At 34.9% G+C, this 20,631-nt stretch overlaps 1 protein-coding gene across 1 annotated transcript in view; it reads left to right on the top strand.

The window, feature by feature from the left end:
- The window catches only part of CIMIP6 (ciliary microtubule inner protein 6), a 32,851-nt gene extending 13,977 nt beyond the window's left edge, over positions 1-18,874 (top strand). Inside the window, 3 exon segments of the mRNA XM_036991329.2 lie at positions 16,611-16,726; positions 17,498-17,605; positions 17,607-18,874. Coding sequence (XP_036847224.1) covers positions 16,611-16,726; positions 17,498-17,605; positions 17,607-17,825 — 443 coding nt within the window. The 3' untranslated portion in view covers positions 17,826-18,874.
- Positions 18,875-20,631: the final 1,757 nt, after the last annotated feature.

The raw sequence follows: 20,631 nt of genomic DNA, 5'->3' as shown, positions 1-20,631 counted from the left end.
CTGATAAATAGCGATGTGGAGCATCTTTTCATGTGCCTGTTGGCCATCTGAATTTCTTCTTAAGAGAAGTGTCTGTTCATATATTATGCCCATTTTTTAATCGGGTTATTTGCCTTTTGGGTGTTGAGGAGTGTGAGTTCTTTATATATTTTGTCAGATATGTCACTTCCAAATATCTTCTCCCATACTGTAGGTGCCTTTTAGTTCAGCTGATGGTTTCTTTTGCCATACAGAAGCTTTTTAGCTTGACATAGCCCCATTTGTTCACTTTTTATTTTGTTACCCTTGCCCAAGGAAATGTGTTCAGGAAAAAGTTGTTCATGTTTATATTCAAGAGATTTTTGCCTATGTTTTCTTCTAAGAGTTTCATGACTTACATTCATGATCCATTTTGAGTTTAGTTTTGTGTATGGGGTTAGGCAGTAATCCAGTTTCATTATTTTGCATGTAACTGTCCAGTTTCGCCAACACCAGTTGTTGAAGACGCTGTCATTTCCCCATTGTATATCCATTGCGCCTTTATTGTATATTAATTGACCATATATTTGAGATTATATCAGGGCTCTCTATTCTCTTCCATTGGTCTATGGGTCTGTTTGTGGGCTAGTACCAAACTGTCTTGATTACTGTGGCTTTGTAGTGGAGCTTGAAGTCAGGCAGCATAATCCCCCGTGCTTTATTCTTCCTTCTCAGGATTGCTTTGGCTATTCAGGGTCTTTTGTGGTTCCATATAAATTTTAGAACTATTTGTTCTACTTCCTTGAAAAATGCTGTTGGTATTCTGATAGCGATTGCATTGAATCTGTAGATTGCTTTAATCAGGATGGCCATTTTGACAATATTAATCCTTCCTATCCATGAGCACGGGATGTGTTTCCATTTATTGGTATCTTCTTTAATTTCTCTCATGAGTGACTTGTAGTTAGAGAATAGGTCTTTCACTTCCTTGGTTAGGTTTATTCCTAGGTATTTTATTCTTTTGGATGCAATTGTGAATGGAATTGTTTTCCTGATTTCTCTTTCTGCTGTATCATCATTAGTGTATAGGAATGCAACATATTTCTGTTTATTAATTTTGTATACTGCAACTTTGCTGAATTCAGATATTAAATCTAGTAGTTTCAGAGTAGATTCTTTGGGGTTTTTTATGTACAATATCATGTCATCTGCAAACGGACAGTTTAACTTCTTCCTTGCCAATCTGGATGCCTTTTATTTCTTTGTGTTGTCTGATTGCCATGGCTAGGACCCCAGAACTATGTTGAATAAAAGTAAGGAGAGTAGGACGAGAGTTAGGCTTGAGATGGATTAATGATTGTACATTGAGCATTGACCCCCCCTATACTGAATTTTATTGTTGTTAACCATTTGATCAATAAATATGAGAGATGCCCTCTCAAAAAAAAAATGGTAAAAATATGTAATATATTTTTTACCACACTTTAAAAAATTAATAATGTAGTATACTAAAAAACATTGAATTCTATACTTAAACTGGGTGAATTGCAGGGAATGTGCATTACATCTAAATAAAGCTGTTAAAAAGATCCTAAAAAAAAAAAATAATGGTTTGGGTTCTAATAAGATTGAGTGCCACTGAGAAAAAGTGTCTAGTATACTGCCCGGAAAATAAACACTCAATAAACTGTAGATGTAATAATTATTATCATCATCATATAAATATTACTATTATACATATAAAATCAGTAGTGTTAAGTAGTTAAAATGCTAAAAGAACTAAGACAATTTAATGATGTGCTTTAAAAATTTACCACGACAGAAATATTAGCAAGTATTTAAGAATGTATTGTAGTATTTCTACATAAATGTGTTAAAAAATTATTTTCCACGGAACCAAAATACATAACCTTCTCAAGTTTAAGTAGTGAAAAACTTAAGAATTTCAGGAGAGATATTTTATGAAGGAATTCTAAAAAAACAGATCACTGCCAGAGCGCTGAGCTCTGTGGAAGGTTTTCTGTTTGTTTTAACAGTGTAGGTTAGTCCCTTACAAGTACTAGAAATCAGACAAATGTTATTATTCCAAAAGTAAAGTGAAAACATGAAATTGAAGAAAAAGACTTGCTCAATCCTTACCATTCCCATTCTTTCTAAATGCTATACTAGAACATCAGAGAATTTTGGTTTTGTATGCTACAGAAACATGCTGAATAAATTTGAGAAATTTTACTTAAAAAAAAAAAAAAAAGTAAGGAGAGTAGGCTTGTCTTGTTCCTGATCTTAAAGGAAAAACTTTCAGCTTCTTGCTGTTAAGTATGATGTTGGCTATGGTTTTGTCATATATGGCCTTCATTATGTTGAGGTACTTGCCCTCTATACCCATATTGTTGAGAGTTTTTGTCATGAATGGATGTTGAATTTTGTCATATGCTTTTTCAGCATCTATGGAGATGATCATGTGGTTTTTGTCCTTCTTTTTGTTGATGTGGTGGATGATGTTGATGGATGTTTAAATGTTGTACCATCCTTGTATCCCTGGAATAAATCCTACTTGATCATGATGATCTTTTTGATGTATTTTTGAATTTGGTTTGCTAATATTTTGTTGAGTATTTTTGCATCTATGTTCCTCACAGATATTGGTCTGTAATTTTCTTTTTTTGTAGTGTCTTTGCCTGGTTTTGGTATTAGAGTGATGCTGGCCTCATAGAATTTGTTTGGGAGTATTCCTTCCACTTCTACTTTTGGAAACCATCAAGGAGGATGGGTATTAGGTCCTCACTAAATGTTTGATAGAATTCAGCAGACAAACCATCTGGTCCAGGACTTTCATCTTAGGTAGTTTTTTGATTACCAGTTCAATTTCATTGCTGTTAATTGGTCTGTTCAGATTTTCTGTTTCTTCCTGAGTGAGCCTTGGAAGGTTGTATTTTTCTAGGAAGTTGTCCATTTCTTCTAGGTTATCCAGTTTGTTAGCATATAATTTTTCATAGTATTCTCTCATAATTCTCTGTATTTCTGGACATTTCACACATTCTGTTTATGTGTGTAGACTCTTTTTTCTTGATAACTCTGGCTAGGGATTTATCAATTTTGTTTTTCTCAAAGAATCAGCTCCTGCTTTCATTGATTCTATTGTTTTATTCTTCTTGATTTTATTTATTTCTGCTCTAATCTTTATTATGTCCCCCCTTCTACTGACTTTGGGCCTCATTTGTTCTTCTTTTTCTAGTTTTGTTAACTGTCAGTTTAGACTGTTCATATGGGATTATTCTTTCCTGAGGTAGGCCTGTATTGCAATATACTTCCCTCTCAGCACAGCCTTTGCTGCATCCCACAGATTCTACAGTGTTGAATTGTTGTCATTTGTCTCCATATATTGCTTGATCTCTGATTTTATTTGGTCATTGATCCATTGATTATTTAGGAATATCTTGTTAAGCCTCCATGTGTTTGTGGGCTTTTCATTTTCTTTATTATTTGTTTCTAGTTTCATACCTCTGTGGTCTGAGAAGCTGGTTCATACAATTTCAATCTTTTTGAATTTACTGAGGCTCTTTTTATGACCTAGTATATGATCTATTCTTGAAAATGTTTCATGTGCACTTGAGAAGAATGTGTATCTTGGTGCTTTTGGATGGAGTGTTCTATAGATGTCCATTAGGTACATCTGTCTGGTTGATATGTCTTTTGGGGTGAGTGGTGTGTTGAAGTCTCCTAAAATGAATGCATTGCATTTTATTTCCCCCTCTGATTGTGTATTTGTTTCACATATGTAGGTGCTCCTGTGTTGGGTGCATCAATTATAATGGTTATATCTTCTTGTTGGGTTGACCCCTTTATCATTATGTATCGTCCTTCTTAGTCTCTTGTGACTTTCTTTGTTTTGAAGTCTATTTTGTCTGATACACAAGTACTGCAACTCTGCTTTTTTTCCCTATTAGTTGGATGAAATATCTTTTTCCATCCCTTCACTTTTAGTCTGTGTATGTCTTGGTCTTTAAAGTGAGTCTCTTGTTGGCCGCCTATAGAAGGGTCTTGTTTTTTTATCCATTCATTGACTCTATTTCTTTTGATTGTTGCATTCAGACTATTTACATTTATGGTGATTATCGATAGGTATGTACTATTGCCATTGCAGGCTTCAGATTCGTGGTTACTAAAGGTTCAAGTGTAATTCCCTTACTATCTAACAGTCTAATTTAACTCACTTCATATGCTACTACAAACACAATGTGAAGGTTCTTTTTTTCCTCCTTTTTCTTCCTCCTCCAAACTTTATATATTAGGTATATCATATTGTGTACTCTTTGTCTATCCCTTGACTGACTTTGGGGTAGTTGATTTGGTTTTGCATCTGCTTAGTAATTAATTTTTCTACTTTCTTTACTGTGGTTTTATTTCCTCTGGTGACCACTATTTAGCCTTAGGAGCACTTCCATGTATAGCAGTCCTTCCAAAATACACTGTAGCAGTGGTTTGTGGGAGGTAAATTCTCTCAGCTTTTGCTTAACTGAAAATTGTTTAATCCCTCCTTCAAATTTAAATGATAACCTTGCCTGGTAGAGTATTTTTGCTTTGAGGCCCTTCTGTTTCATTGCATTAAATATATCATGCCACTCCCTTCTAGCCTGTAATGTTTCTGTTGAGAAATCTGCTGATAGCCTAATGGGTTTTCCTTTGTATGTGATCTTTTTTCTCTCTCTAGCTGCTTTTAAAAGTCTGTCCTTATCCTTGATCTTTACCATTTTAATTATTATATATCTGGTGTTGTCTTCCTTGGTTCCCTTGTGTTAGAGAGATCTGTGTAGCTCCATAGACTGAGAGACTCTCTCTTTCCCCAGACTGGGGAAGTTTTTAGCTATTACCTCCTCAAAGACACTTTCTATCCCTTTTTCTCTCTCTTTTTTTTTTGGTACATCTATAACGCGAATATTGTTCCGTTTAGATTGGTCATACAGTTCTCTCCAGATTCTTTCATTCCTAGAGGTTTTTTTTCTCTATATACCTCAGCTTCTTATAATTCCTCTTCTCTAATTTCTATCCCACTTACCATCTCTTCTACTACATCTAATCTGCTTTTAAATCCCTCCATTATATGTTTCATTTCAGATATGGAATATCTCAATGATTGAATCTCCATCCTAAATTTGTCCCTGAGTTCTTGAATATTTTTCTGTACCTCTATGAGCATGCTTATGGTTTTTATTTTGAAATCTCTTTCAGGAAGATTGATTAGTTCAGTTTCACTTGGCCTTTTTTCTGGTGTTTGTGGGGTTTTTTTGAACCAGTTTCCTTTGACATTTCATATTTGTATGTGGCACCCCTCTAGTGTTCAGAAGCTCTACTCTCTGGAGTTGCTCAGCCCCTGGAGTGATGTTGGGGATCACAGGGGAGCATTGCTAGTTCCTGGGGGGAGGAGAGAGCTGTTTCCTACTTCTCAGCTGCTCTGCTTGTCTCCACTGTCAGAACCAATGGGCTGAGGTCACAGGTATAAGCCTCTGTGCTTTGTTTGTAGCTGCCATAGGCAGGGCCTCCCTCTGGCTGGCCTGAATCCAGGACAGAGACTGCAGGTTTGTGAGCCAGTGCCGGCAGGCTAGGAGGAAGGCACAGCATGCTGCATATTACAGTGGGAGGGCCTCAGAGCTGAGTAGCCAGCCAGGGGGATGGAGCACCTGAAGCTCCTGAAAGTTCCCAACCTGCTGGGCAGAGTGCCCCCAGACAATTTTGTCCACCTATCCTTTCTCCTGAGCTGCAAGCTTTGTACAATCCTTGCCCCTTTAGCTGCCCTCTCACTGTTAGGAAGAGTCTCAGACTACCCACCTTTCTTTTGTCCCAGAGCAGCCAGATGTGGATCCCTGTTTTCCACAAATGGCTTGAATCTCACTCTCTCCAAGTATTCCACCTGCTTAGCTTTCCAACCCCATTAATCTCCAGAGTACCATGCAATGTAGGTTCATGCTCCCATAGCAGATCTCCAGAGCTGGGTGTTCAACAATCTCCTCCCTGCTGCCCCACCAGATTAAGGCTTTGGTACATTACCCTGTTTCTTGAGGTCTGCTCTTTTCCCCAGGGGTATATTGTGTGGCACAGCCTTCTTTCCTGTTGCTTCTTTAGGATTAGTTGTATTAACTATATTTTCATATTATAGGTGGTTTTGGGAGGAGTTCTCTGTCTCACCTCTCACACTGCCATCCTTAATCTGAATTCAACCATTTCTTACTGATCACCTACATATTCTTATAAATTAAAATCTGAGTATGAAAAGAAAACTTTCTATAAAACAAAGTTGAACACTTTTTAAAGACTTGCCAAAAGGCCAATCACTCATTTTAAAAAATGCTAATTAGATGTACACAAAATAATTATAAAAGAGGAGCTGGTGTGAACTTTTCAAATCTTGAAGGATTCTGCACTCATTTTGCTTTAAACAAGTCTTTGAGTTTTCTTTCTGTGTTAAACAAACAGAAACTAGAAAGGCTGCATTAGGGGTATGGCTTATACAAGAAACACAAAGTCAAATTCCAGTCAATGAATACTTCCTCAAAGAAAATGCCTTGGCATTCCAATAAAGATTTGGTGAATGAACTGGGTAAAATAAAATAGTTAAGCATGGTATATATAATTTTCTATGATTCTTTGCTTTAACTGACCTTTTGGTTAACCAGTCAGGTCCCAGTCATTCTCTGTAAGGAGCAATTGCTTCTACTCCAGCTCAATAAAGGATGTGGAGGAAGATGAAAGCAGAGAGCAGCTTTGTTCTAGGATGATCAGGCAGGGCTCAGCCATTTCATAAGGGATCCCCTGAATCAGTGTCTGTAAATCTGCTCTGTTGAGCTAGTCTATTTTCACACAGAGGAGTCCTCCAAACCTATGCCTAGAGCTGGGTACAGAAAATCTGGGAGTGTCTCAAAGAACTCTGTTTTCAACTTCACCTGTACCACATCCCATGCTCCCTGCCTCACACGTGTCTGATGACTCCAATTTCTGAACTTTATTTGAATGCTGTAACATGAACTGGCTTGATTTTTGCTCTGCCCCATCTCCACAAGCACTTACCTTTTTTCAGTTTTCTGTGATCCAGTCAAGTCATTGGCCACTTACCTGCTTTTCAGCTTCCGTGTTTGCTAGTATCTTTGCTCCCATTTGGTTCTCTTTCTTAAGGCTTTAAGATCTTTAATTTCTTTACTATCATTGTACTGGGGCTTGATGAGTGACTAATGGGAAATGCACATGTTGAATTTGCCATGTTTAACTGGAATTCATTCATGGTTACCTTATCACCATCAACACTTATTCTCCTTGGAATTTAATGTTGGTTCAGCACTTAGAGGTGTTTGATCTTAGGTCCATTACTTAAATTTCATCATTTGTTTTTCTCAGTTTATGAAGTAGGGATAATAATCCCTACTCTGCAGGACACTTATGAGAAATAAATGCAATAACATGTCAAGTGCCTACCATAGTGCTTGGTACATAGCAGACAACAAATTGTAGCTATTTCTGTTAAATATTGCATTATACTAAGTTAGGTGTTAGGTTGGAATTTAGCTTTGTAAATCTGGTGTGGACTTTTTTCCTCCCCTTTCCCCTTCCCTTTTCTTCTTCTTCTTCTCTCCCTCCTTAATCTTCCTTCTGCCCACCCTCAGTTCTTTTATTTCTTTTATTAGTATTTCTCATTGCTAACTTCATTATTTTATCCCAGGTCATCGTACAATGCCCACTCAACAAATATTTATTGATTGGTTTAATAATTACATATTATTCAACAGATTAAAGTCCTAATGCAACTTAAACTAGCATACACACCACAATAAAGGCCTGTAACTTCTTCATATTTAAGATGGTGTTTGGGTACTAGTGAAATGGTTTTTAAAAGAAAATATTTTAGTGTAACATTTAGAAATAGGTATATAAACTAATATATATATGCCAGACTTATATACATAGAGAAAATGTTCTTGTAAACATGCATTAATACCAATTAAAAGTCATCTCATAGTCGTTCTGTTCCATCAGCCCACTTAATTACGCCTGGTCTTTGGCATTTCAGCAATGGCATCTTCTGCTGATAATAAAAGTGCCCTTTATGTCCTGTACCACCACACAATTTCCTGGCTGCCATCCATCATCAGTTCAACAAATGACTATGCTCCATCATATCTGAGTCCTTATAAGAATAACTTCACTTTTGGTTTTATATAATAGAACTTTATAAAATGTTAAGGCAGATCTAATTTGTGAAGGAGGTATTTCATACTTAAAAGAAACATTGGCTGTTTATCAACTACTTGATATTTTAACATTCTTTTAAATTGTAAATGAAGATACAGAGGTAAAAATAATTTTCTAGTAGGTTTTAGTTTGTGTTACTTCTTTTCCACCAAGGTGTAATATAACAGTGATTTCTTACTATGGTTATGATCAAATTTCTTTTTTATTCCACTGTCTTTTGAAAATCATTACTATTATTTTTACATTAATAATATTTTTATATAAGAATATATGCTATTTAAAAGAATGGAGTTCTTAGTAGAAAAATAAACTGTTTAATGTGTTTTAAGTAGATACAAAAAGTTAATGAAGGAAAATCTCTCAAAGTAAAAATTAAGTTCCCACCAATAGGAGGATCAAGTTGTGTATTTGAATAAAATATTCAAATATTTTGAATAAAAATTCCTGGCTTTGTTGATAAAATATAGATGATAGATGGCTAGACACCAACTTGTTGGGTGTATCCTTGTTTAGAAAATTCCTATCTTAATTAGATCAAACTTCCAAGTAATAGTGGATTTCAAACATTCCTCATGAACTTCACCTTTTTTTTTCTTTTGTAAGCCTCATCTAGCAAGGTTTCTGTTAAATTACTTTGGGTCTAGTTTGAATTCTTAAGTAGAATAAGTACTAAGAACTTGAATCTGTTCTTTCATGTTTTCCCACTTAGATGTTCTTCACTATTGTGGGCTTCTTTAAATGTCTCCTCTATTTGTATAAATGAACATGGTAGTTTTGCCTAATGTTAATAGGTATAATGTCTAAGGAATTTATAACAGCTCATATTATTCTTCCTATTAGTCTCCATGATGAAATTTTCTTAAGTTATTTTTGTGATTCTGAGAGGTTTTAGATCACTACATAACAGATGATTCATTTTGATTTAATTGACTTCCTTCTGAAGTATTTCTATTCATTATCTGCATACTAAGCCACCATACAATGCAATCTAATTGCTTAAACAATAATCCTTTTACTTGCTCATGACTCTGCAATCTGGACAGTGCTTGGCTGGGCAGTTTTTGGCTGGTCTTGGTGAGGGGCACTTGTGTGGGCAGCTGCACTCAACTGGCAGGACACCTGAGGACTGAACTCAGCTGGGACACTGGAATGACCAGGCTTTGGCTTCTCCATGTGGATTATGTGGTTTCTACAGTAGGGTAGCTGGACTTCTTACCTGGCAGCTCAGGGCTCCCAAAATGCAAAAGCAGAAGCTGAAAGGCCTTCTTAAGGTTTATGCCTGGAACTGGCACAATGTTACTTCTGCCAAATCCTACTGGTTACAGCTAATCACAAGGCCAGGCCACATTCAAAAGGAAGGGACCATACAAGGATATGAATAATAGGAGGCCTGATTAATTGGGGCCACTGATGTAACAGACTACCACAATGTCCTTAAGTAATTATTTCCATGAGAGTTTAAGAGTAGCCAACTTTTCACTTTCCTTTGTCTGAAAATGTCTTATATTGCCTTTACTCTAATGAATGAAAGTATAGCTGGGTATAGAATTCTCGGTTCACAGTATATACCTTTTATACCTGGAAGATATTATTCAATTGTTTTCTGGATTCTATTGTTATGCCACATCTGTAGGCAGTTCAGTTGTTAATCTCTTGAGGGTAAAAATAAGATTTTTCATGTTCAAATGGGGTCTTTGTATATAAAAAGTTATTTATAGTCACTTAATATTCCTGTTTTAACATTACAAATTCAAAAATAGTTCTTTAAACTCTGACAATTAAAACTTTCCCAAACACTTAAATAATTCTTGTAAATTTGGTAAATTAAACCTATAAATAGCAAATTCAGATATTGCAAGTATTTTGTTTATAAACTTAATAATATTTCCTTAAAATTATCAGTACACTAGCAAATTATTAGATCAAATTTTCTTCTAACATATTAAATAACAAATTATAGATTTAATTTAATTTTCTTTATCTCTGTATGTAATTCCAAACATTCCCAGATTTGAGAAGACTTACCAAACATTTATTTTACTAGTGTGTTAGTTGGTAGAATGTTGGTTTTAGATATTAAAGTATTAAAGTATTTGTTTTGAAGAAAGCTACTCTGTGACCAATTTTTGTTAGCCTTCAAGAAAATTTGTGCAATATGCTATTCGTACTAAAACTGATTCATGGCTAGATATTATGATCGTTACAGAGAACTTTTAATGACACAAATTTTCTGTATGCATTTCACTTATTGAAACATCAAATATGGTAACTCAAGTTCATCATATTTAAATTTTTCCTCACAGTAGGTGGATATGAACTGTTATCTGAGGATTTTTCATATGTGGAAAATTACTGGCATTGGATTTTAAACTGGGTAAAAAACACATAAGAAGTTTCCAGTTTGGGGCAGCTTCTTATTTGCCCAACTGTTACTGCCATCTTAGGCACCTGCAATATTAAACAACTGCCCTTAATTGTTTTTGACAAATGCCTCTGGGAAAAGGGCTAGTCACACCAACAGAGGTCTAAGTAATGTCCATAAAGAAAAGTTCTATGAATGGAGCCTCTAGAGAATGCCAGCCAGATTAAATAATGACAATTCTCTAAGTTGGTGTTTGTGAGAGCTCCAAATCAGTGGTTTCTTCCAGTGGCTATTAGGCTGCTGGTTTTCACTGTGATTGTAGGGCTGTTGGTTTTCAGGGCCCCTGTAACAGTGGAGAGAGAGGTGTAAAACTGAGCAAGTTAAAATGCTATGAAGTTTGCTTTTATTACAGAGATTAAGCCATTTTTCTTGAACAAATGTTCCTTGGATTATTGTGAGCATTTTGGTTAATTTCCAGAGTTCTGAAAAAGTTGATTTTGATTATTTTTGCCAATGTTATCATTTTTATGGAAGAACAGCTTTTCAGAGGTTCTTACCCTACTATTGCCATTGATATTCTATCCCACTTAAGTTTCATATTAAAATATTTCCTCCAATCATATTCTCTTTGCCTATGGTGCTGTTCATTGAATAGGAATCCAAAATTTTTATGTAATCAAGTTCATCAACCTTTCACTTATGGGTTGTGCATTGAGTGTATATGAAGAGTTTTCCTACCTTCAGGTCACAATAATATTTTCCTATGTTTTCTTTTTTGATTTTATAGTTTTACATATAGTCCATAATTGTGTCTTCAATCCTGGAGTCCACCTTTATGTGCAGTGTTAAATAGGGAACCTATTCTATTTTTCTCCATGGAGTGAAGTTTTTTTAATACTCTACTACATCCATATTTCTCATTGCCTTATCAGACCTCCTTAATTGTATGTTAGTGTTCCCATTTAATAGGTTTGTCTCGGAGCGCTCTGTTATTTTCCTTAACTCTTGGATCAGTACAAAAATGTTTTAATTAAATGGATTTTTAATTTGTTTTTATATCTGATAAGGAAAGTCCCCATTCTTTGCTCTTCCTTTTCAGAGTTGACCTATTTATGGACCTTTATTTTCCCATTTAAACTTTGGAATACAAATATCCAGCTGAAATTTTGATTGGATTGTGTTGACACTATAGATTCATTTAGAAAAAAATGTCACCTTTACAGTAACATATTATCTCATCCTATCCAAGAGTATGGAAAGTCAATTCAGGTCTAATTTTATGTCTTTAACAGAGCTTAAATTTTTTTCTGTATAGAGGTGTTATGAGTTCTTTGCCAATTTCTAGAAACTTTATACTGTATAGTTCTTGTTCCTACAAGGACTGTTTTATTTTTTATTTGTTTTTTAGTAGGTTATCCTTACAGAGAAATGCTTTTGATTTTTATACACTTATCAGCTTACTTAACACACTCTTAATCTCATATTTTTATTGTACTATTTTTTTCTATTCAGGTAATTATACCTACAAATAATGACAGATGTTTTCTTTTCCTTTGCAATCAATCATTTTACTACTTTTTTCTTTCTTTTTTTCAAAAATAACATTCACCAGTCTATTAACGTTAAACAGTAGAATTTTAGTTCCAAGTTGTTATTGATGTATACCTACTTTTCTGTTGTTTAGTCCTTGTCTTTTTAAAGAAATAAACAATTTTGTTATTTTCCTCTATATATTTTAGGCACCTTCTTTATTTCTATTCTTATTTGAGTTCCCCTAGGAATTTTTTGAAGGAGGTCTGTTTTATAGGGAAATATTCTGAGGACTTCATTGATTCCTAATATATTTTATTATGGCTTCATAGTTGAATGACAGTTTAGTTGGTTATAAAAATTCTAGGCTTAAAGTTCTTTTGCCTTTAATATTTTAAAAATATTAATTACTTATCACCTGTGTCCAATATTGTTGTGAAGTTTGATATAGCTCTGCTTATTATTCTTTTGTAGGTAATCTACCTAGAATTTTTTTCTTTGCCCCAGATGACCTTAAATTTCTCTACAAAGTGTCCTAAATGTGAGTGTTTCTTTACCTACCCCACAGGATTGGGAGGAGAGTGAGCACCCAGGGTACAAAATTTAAAGAGGCACTCCCAGGGTCAAGCAGTGTCTCCTTAAATTTTTCATTCCATGGGCTTCACTTGCCTCATCTTATTCCTGACTCTGCTAACATTTTGGTAATCTGTGAGCTCTTTAAATCTGAGGTCTTTGATCTTTCTTTAATTCTTGAATATATATCATTGTTTCTTCAATTATTTACTTCCCTCTACTTCTTCATCTGGGACTCTTTCTTCATCTAAGTCTTTATCTAGGTCTCTTTTTTTATTTGCAAGTGAAAAATGTTTACTCACACAGCACTTTAAAGAGATACCTTAAACAGTAGGCATTCACATCTCCACATGAACAATGCACTGGGAAGCACAGCCCCACCAGTCACTCTGGATGTTTCTCAAACAAAATATAAAATTTGGGATTCAAATGCCACAGCCCATAGTCCAACTCCATCCTTCCCTGTGGCTGTCTTCTGGGTGGCTATGTAACACCACACGTGTGGAGCCAATACCAGTGTTAGTACTTCTCTTTTTCATGTCTCTTAGTTCTTCATTTATAGTTTAATTTCTTTATCCTTTCCTTCTGGGAAAAAGCTTCCAAGTCTGATTTTCTCATTCATGAATCTTGTTATTTATCTTATCTTTACTCTTTTATTTCAATTATTATATTTTGTTTGATATCTAATATTTTACATGATTCTTTTTTAAGACCTTTTACTCTTGCTTCATATTAATAATACCTTCCATGCCTCTGAGGATATTTTTATGCTCTTTGGATTCTTGGGAGTACTGGTTTAATTATTCAGCTTCCCATAGTGGAAGCTTCACATGTTTTTGACTTTGTTGTCTGTCTTCTACAGTGTCTGTCTAGTTTATCTTAGGTCATGATCCCTGAGGGGAATCAGCAGCCCTATGGGGGCAAAGGCTAAAGAGTAGGGTGTGGTTTGTGTGCCTCCCAGCGAATTAAGGAAAGAAAATTAGGGTCAGGCTGGAGAGCATCAGGCCTCACAAAACCAGTTTGACCATCTCCATTTTCTGTCACTGTACAAGGCCAGTCCTCTCTTCAGGACTCCATTCCTCCCCCCATCTAAAGTTTTAAAAAAAGAGGTATCACTGAAAGAAGGCAGTCTCTTGATGATTTTAGTTTCCCAGCACAGATGGTTGTTGTGGAATGGTGGAGAAGCAAATGCCCAAGGGGGCAGCATGCACACATTTTCATTAGCTCCTTACTCTGAGGGGACTTCTGTGCTATTTGGATGTTACTAAGTTGACAACAGGTGGCTAGGCAATTGCTGCCAGTTACTGTGGCCTTGAAGCAAGCAATGATCTTCCCAAGGCAATGTGGGAGAGAAGCTAAGAGCAGATTTTAAAAGCTCTCCACAACCTGTTCTCTCTTGGCTGCATCTGACCTCCCTACCCCCCAGCCCAAGTTGCCACCAACCCTCATACCTATTTACTAAATTTCTTACAGCTTTTTGATAGTTGATCAGATTCATGCTTCTTCTCCATTCCATGGTTTCTCCTTTCATCACTATAAAAAAGAACTGACTCCTTGCCTATTTGAAGCCTCTTTAATATAATCCCAGCATACTAGAGATTTTATAAACATTTTCTTCATCCTCACAATTCAGAAAGCAAATTACTATCCCCATTTTAGAGAGGAGAAAATTGAATCTCACTGAAGTGATTTGTCCAAAATCATACAAGTAGGAAATGTGGTAGAACTGGATTTGAAACATGTCTGTCTTATCCCAAAGCCCATGCTTTGGATATTCCACTAACCCCAACTAATTAATGCCTAAATTTAGAGTTACTTCATTTTATTCAAGAGGTTATCAAACTATGTTTCTGAAAACACTAATGTTCTGTGAGCTAGACCATGGCATTCACCCAATTTTCCCAAGTGGTTCTAAAAAATATAAGTTAAGGTTAAAATTTTCACAATGTCATAGTTGTTTATAAATTGTTATTAAATCTTTGGTACCTACTGTTCTTTTGTGTGCTGGCAAATCCTAAAAGAAAGGTAATGATTAAATAGAAAATGAGTTTTGAGTAACTGATCTCAATTAGAAATCAAGAAAATGTTATGAATTAGCATTTTTTCCTGCTAACTGGGAAAAGAACTGAAAAGCCATTTAATATCATGTAATATATAAATATTTGAATAGTCATCATTTATGCTAGTAAAATTAGTTTATATCAATGTTGGATATTGAATTCATGAATGCTTAGTAAACGTGAACTTACTAACATATGTCTCCTTATACATCCTCCCTAATTTTTTTTTTTTTTGAGAGGGCAACTCTCATATTTATTGATCAAATGGTTGTTAACAACAATAAAATTCTGTATAGGGGGGTCAGTGCTCAATGCACAATCATTAATCCATCTCAAGCCTAATTCTCATCAGTCTCCAATCTTCTGAAGCATAATGAACAAGTTCTTACATGGTGAACAAATTCTTACATAGTGAATAAGTTCTTACACGGTTCTTACACGGTGAACAGTACAACAGTTCTGCATTCATCACAGAAACTTTCGGTTTTGATCACGCATTATGAACTATAACAATCAGGTCAAATATGAATATTTGTTTGATTTTTATACTTGATTTATATATTGATCCCACATTTCTCCCTTTATTATTATTATTATTTTTATTTTTAATAAACTGCTGAAGTGGTAGGTAGATGCAAGATAAAGGTAGAAAACATAGTTTAGTGTTGTAAGAGAGCAATTGTAGATGATCAGGTGTGTGCCTGTAGACTATGTGTTAATCCAAGCTAGACAAGGGCCTTAAAACATCCACGGATGCAGAAGATTTCTCTCAAAACAGGGGGGGGTGAGGTTCTAAGCCTCACCACTGTTGATCCCCAATTTCTCACCTGATGGTCCCCCTGTGACTGTGCCTATCTTAGGTTGTCCCTCCCTTGAGGAATCTTACCCATCTCTGGCTAACCAGTCATCTTCCAGGACCATACAGGGAGACATCCTCCCTAATTTTAAAGGCAAGATTTTTAAAAATTAAATTTTATTTTTTAATAGTTTAATACATGCATATAGTACAAAATTCAAAGGATATACAGTGAAAGCAAATCCACCTTTCTTGACTTCTGTCCTCCAGTCACCTAATTCTCTCCCACTGCAGCAACCACTCTTACCAGTTTCTTACATATCATTCCATAGATATGATAGATATACACAACCTCTTATATACATATTTTTTATAAAAGGGAGAAATTTTAATTTTTTCCTTGACAGAATTTTACTTCTCTAAACTGGGATTTGCTCAGATTTTTCACATAAAACTCATCTGCTGAAAGTAAAAATAAATTGAGTTTTTTAAATTATTAAAAATGTTAACCATAGACCAATATAATGAACCCATCACCTAGACTGAAAGATTATTTAAAAGTGATTTTAAAGGGTTTAATAGTCCTGAAAATTTTCAGAATGTCTGTCAGTGACAAAATGAAAAGAATCGTGTTTAGTTGTAACTGTAGCACTTTGGAGTCCTCCAGTTCATTCTGTCAGTGCCAGCTGGGAACAACTTATGCATCCATTTCTCAAAGCCTTTATAGTAGTAAAAAATAAGTTGATAAACAAATTATATTGATGCTTTTCCTAAAATTTTGGTTGGTATCTATGCAAGAAATATATCTAAGATTTTTTAAGCCATTACTGCATTAATATTAGTTTTTAAATTACTAGTAATTCCACATGTCAGGCTAATCTGATTGGTTTGATTTGATTCTTCCCATTGAGAAAGAATAATGAATCCATTATATTTATTACTTAGATGTGTGTAAGTAAACTCCCATACTTAAAACAACTATTTTATTAGCACACTTTTGATAAAGCATGAATATTATGAATACTTATTTTATTTCCATATACAAATATAATTTTTGTCCTGACTTCACAAAATCTCTATTTTTTCCCTTTAGTTCCACTTGCCTCTCCTGATGCATCAGCAGAACTTCAGAAGAATTTTATAGAATGCATCTCTTTTATACATAAATATGATGCAAGGAAAACTCCCAATGAGCCCATCCTAGGAAAGGTGAAAAACTATTTGGAATCAATTATTTAATTCTTTAGATTTATAGTATCATTTTAAGCCTTTTCAAGTCACAATCATCTTTCTAAAAGTCTATTTTAACAAACTAATATGGTTATTAAAGGGATAAAATCTCAACAACAACACTTAAAACTAAGGAATGATGTCATAATTTTGGATCTTAGTCTTTGAGATTTGGTTTAAATTATTGAAATCATTCACTTACGGTAATATCAAAAGTTTGATAAACTTTTTGATATGTTTATGTGTGTCTGTGGCAGGGAGATGGATATAAAGTTCATAAAGCCAAACAGAAATGCAGTATCAGTCACTAGATTTTACCAACTACAGATGTTTGTTTTCATATTTCACTATAACTAAGCCTTTTCTTGGAATTAATAGATACTTTGGATGTAATCATAAATCCTTAGGGCTATGAACTGTAGTTTCTATTGTATCCATAGCAACCAGTAGAGTAAGAAATGAAATTTGATATCAATAGTCTTACACAATCCAAAACGTAGAAAAGTTGAGAATGGGAAATAATGAGATGCTGCTTCTTTGACTTTCTGCTTTACCATTCCTGTTCATTTTATTTAATTATAATGATTATGCTGCTATCCTCAGTTTATGCACTGAAGTGATAGCCAATGAAGAGGCAGAGAAATAAGTACTGCCTCACCAGGACTTGAGTAATACATGAACTCAGTTCACAGCTGCATCTTCCAGCAACTTGTACACCCTGGTTAACATCAACTTTGTTTTCCTTTCCAGCGACATGGAGCATTTGTGCACACAGAGATAAAACCAGGGAGTAGGCCAACAATTCCTAAGGGAACAGAGGTATTACTGAATGCTCCAGGGTCATGCTCATCAGAACAGCCCAAAAAAAACAGAGAAAGGAAATTCAGAGGAAAGCAAAATGATCTCACCCTGTTTCTGCCCACAAAATTCCCAAGAGCTGTTAGAGACTAAAGCTCACTTATCAGAAACAGACGTCAGAGAGGCAGCCACGGCATGCCCCAGAAGTCCTGACAGGGGTGAAGATTACAGATGTCTTTCAAACAACTGCAGTAAATCCACCAATAAAAAGTCAGGATAAATCAGGATAAATTACCTTCTTCAGATAAAAACATAACTCTTGAAATGTAGAGAAATTTCAGAATCATGATACAGGCCTTTGCATTTGCTTTTTATCTTATCAATAACCCCAAAAATTTCAACTTACATAAATGGGGTAATGAAAAAAAGGCAATTAAAATACACCAGAGTTTTAAGAGTAGTCTCTAGTGAATGATAGATTATAAGACTATTTCTATGTTATCTTATAGTACAATATTTATAAACAAAACAACTCTGTTTTGCACAAAATGAACATAATTAACAAATATTATAAAACTTTTAGAGGAGAGGCCCTGTTAGTCATCACTCATGGCTCTGGAATCAAACCAGGACTAGAATTTCGGCTCCATCACATATGAGCTGTGCAAACTTGGGTAAATTACTTAAGCTCTCTCAACTTCAGTTTCTGCATTTGTACAATTAGGATAATAATACCAAATTCATAGCTTTACTAAGCATGAGATCAGTAAGTGAAAAATGTAATCACATTACTACTATTACTACAATTTGAATTTCAATTTAAGGATAATGTTCTCCTACAAATATAAATTTTCCTGCTTATTCTAAAATTTTGAACTCCTCTATATAAATGAAGAGTGTGTTTCTCATGGTATAAGACACACACACACATGCACAACCTTAATTAAAAGACATATGGGTATCTAGAATATCCAAATATTTCCTAAATTATTTCTTGATTTACTTAGATAATTTCTAGCATTAACCCAGCCTTAACTTTTTGGATGAGTTTGATACGGTTAATTCCACTAGCCATTCTATTTCATACATTTAGGGTACTAAAATGTATCTGTTAGAAGCTATGTTATGATGCACACAAGTGGAAGTTGGTGGAGTATCCCTCTACTGCCAAAAGAGTATTCATGTGCCCCACAAATATACCCATGGGAATATATCGGTTACTCACTATTATCTTCAATATTGATAAGATTACAAGTATATATTTTTCCCTTTCTCCTACATTAAAGAAATTTTAAAAGACTTTGAACAAATAAATGCCATTACTATATATTTCTGTACTGAGGACTTCCAGTTCTTACAACATAGCAAATTAAGGCTAATAATGAACCTCTTTCATTACAAACACCTTGAAATACTGAATAAAATGAAATGAACTAACAAATATACAGCCAAGGAAACCCTCTTGTTCCAAAATAGAGAATTTGCTTTTTTTTGTGAATCAATATACATCTTGAGAAAATCTATCCTTGTCAACATGTAGACTACCTCATTATTTTAATAGCTTCATAGTCTGCCATAGTATAGATATACTTACAATTGGAACAATAAAAACGCAAGCTATGGTGTGTGTGGGGGTGGGAGAAGGACTGTTCGCAGATTTGGAGAGAGGTCTTAAAGGCTAGGGACTTGAATTTTAATCCACATTGGAACAAAGATTAAACCTTATGGCTTCCAAAGTAAAGAACTGGAATTGAAACCTGCATAAAGCTAGATCCCTTAAATAGCAGACCTATCAGAGTAGAAAAACTACTCACATAACCAAGCAGGCAGCAAGAAAATCTTACCTCTGCCTAGAGCTATAGACAGTGAACAGAATATTTGTGAGAAAGTAAAACTTTCCTTGTGCCACATTCCAGTTTGGAAACTATATTTACATGCAGCACATCTCATGGGACATAAAATTAACATAAAAATTAATCCTGCTGGTAATACTACTGTGATGCCTGACAAAAGCAGATGCAAAAACCCCCTGGAGAGATATTTCCAGAATCCACAGAAAAAAACAGTCGCTGCTAAAGATAAGGTCACAAACAAAAAAATATAAATCACACAAAGAAGAAAACCAAACTGTGTAAGAGTCTACAGTCAACAACGAGAATGATTAAAGCCTCAAAAACTGGAGGTAGTAGAATGAAAACACTTTCAGTTTGAAGACTCTTACCTTTCTTCCATTCTGGAAAATTTTACTCTGTAGCCTTTTCTGTGATTTCCATCCCCTCCATTCTCTCTCTTCTCTCCTCCTGTAACAGCTACTAGCTGAATGATAGAGGAGTTGCTTTGAACTTCCATGTCTCTTAAGTTTTCTCTCATTATCCTTTTCATGGTACTTTTCCACTAAGTAATGCAAGAATCCCTTGATACTAACTTTTGACTTACTTGATTTTCAGCCATGTCCATTGTTATACCAGGCTATCTATCGAAATTTTTAAAATTTAGTATTATATTTTTAATTTCCAAGATCTATATATACTTCCTTGATACATGACTCTTCCCATATTATGAATATGATAGCCTCTCATATCCCTCTTAGAATTTTGTTATTATGCTTAAAGTCTTTTGTTTGCTCCCTTAATTGGTCATTTTTGTTTGTTGAGTATGATGCCTCACTTTCTTGGTACTAGAGTTCTCTCAAAAGTTTGGTGATCCTTGGTTGTACGCCCATCTTTGATTATGTCATTTCCAGGTCCCTATCAGTATAAGCTGTTTTTGTCTACTATAGCCTGACTTTGGGATAGGGTTAGGGTATGTAGTCAGACAGGATCTGAGTATGATTTGTTTGATGGGTTCTTTAATCTTCCTGGAGGTCAGTAGCTACTTAGGCACTGGCCTGGTTTTCCAGCCCCAGTGTATATTCAATTCATACCACTTCTGGCCATTGCTCAGCACATGCAGACCAGGGAGGGGATGACTGATTTGCTGCTCCCCATGCAGTTCACTAATTTTTCAAATTGATAAATACCCCTTCCATTTCTTAATATTCATTGGCTCTAAGCTTGTAGTTCTCTCAGACCTACCTCTACACCAGT

Source organism: Manis javanica, chromosome 1, assembly GCF_040802235.1.
Source record: "Manis javanica isolate MJ-LG chromosome 1, MJ_LKY, whole genome shotgun sequence".
In the NCBI taxonomy this organism is placed as follows: Eukaryota; Metazoa; Chordata; class Mammalia; order Pholidota; family Manidae; genus Manis; species Manis javanica.
The sequence above is the reverse complement of the archived record's forward strand: the minus strand, read 5'-3'. Positions and strand labels throughout refer to the sequence as shown.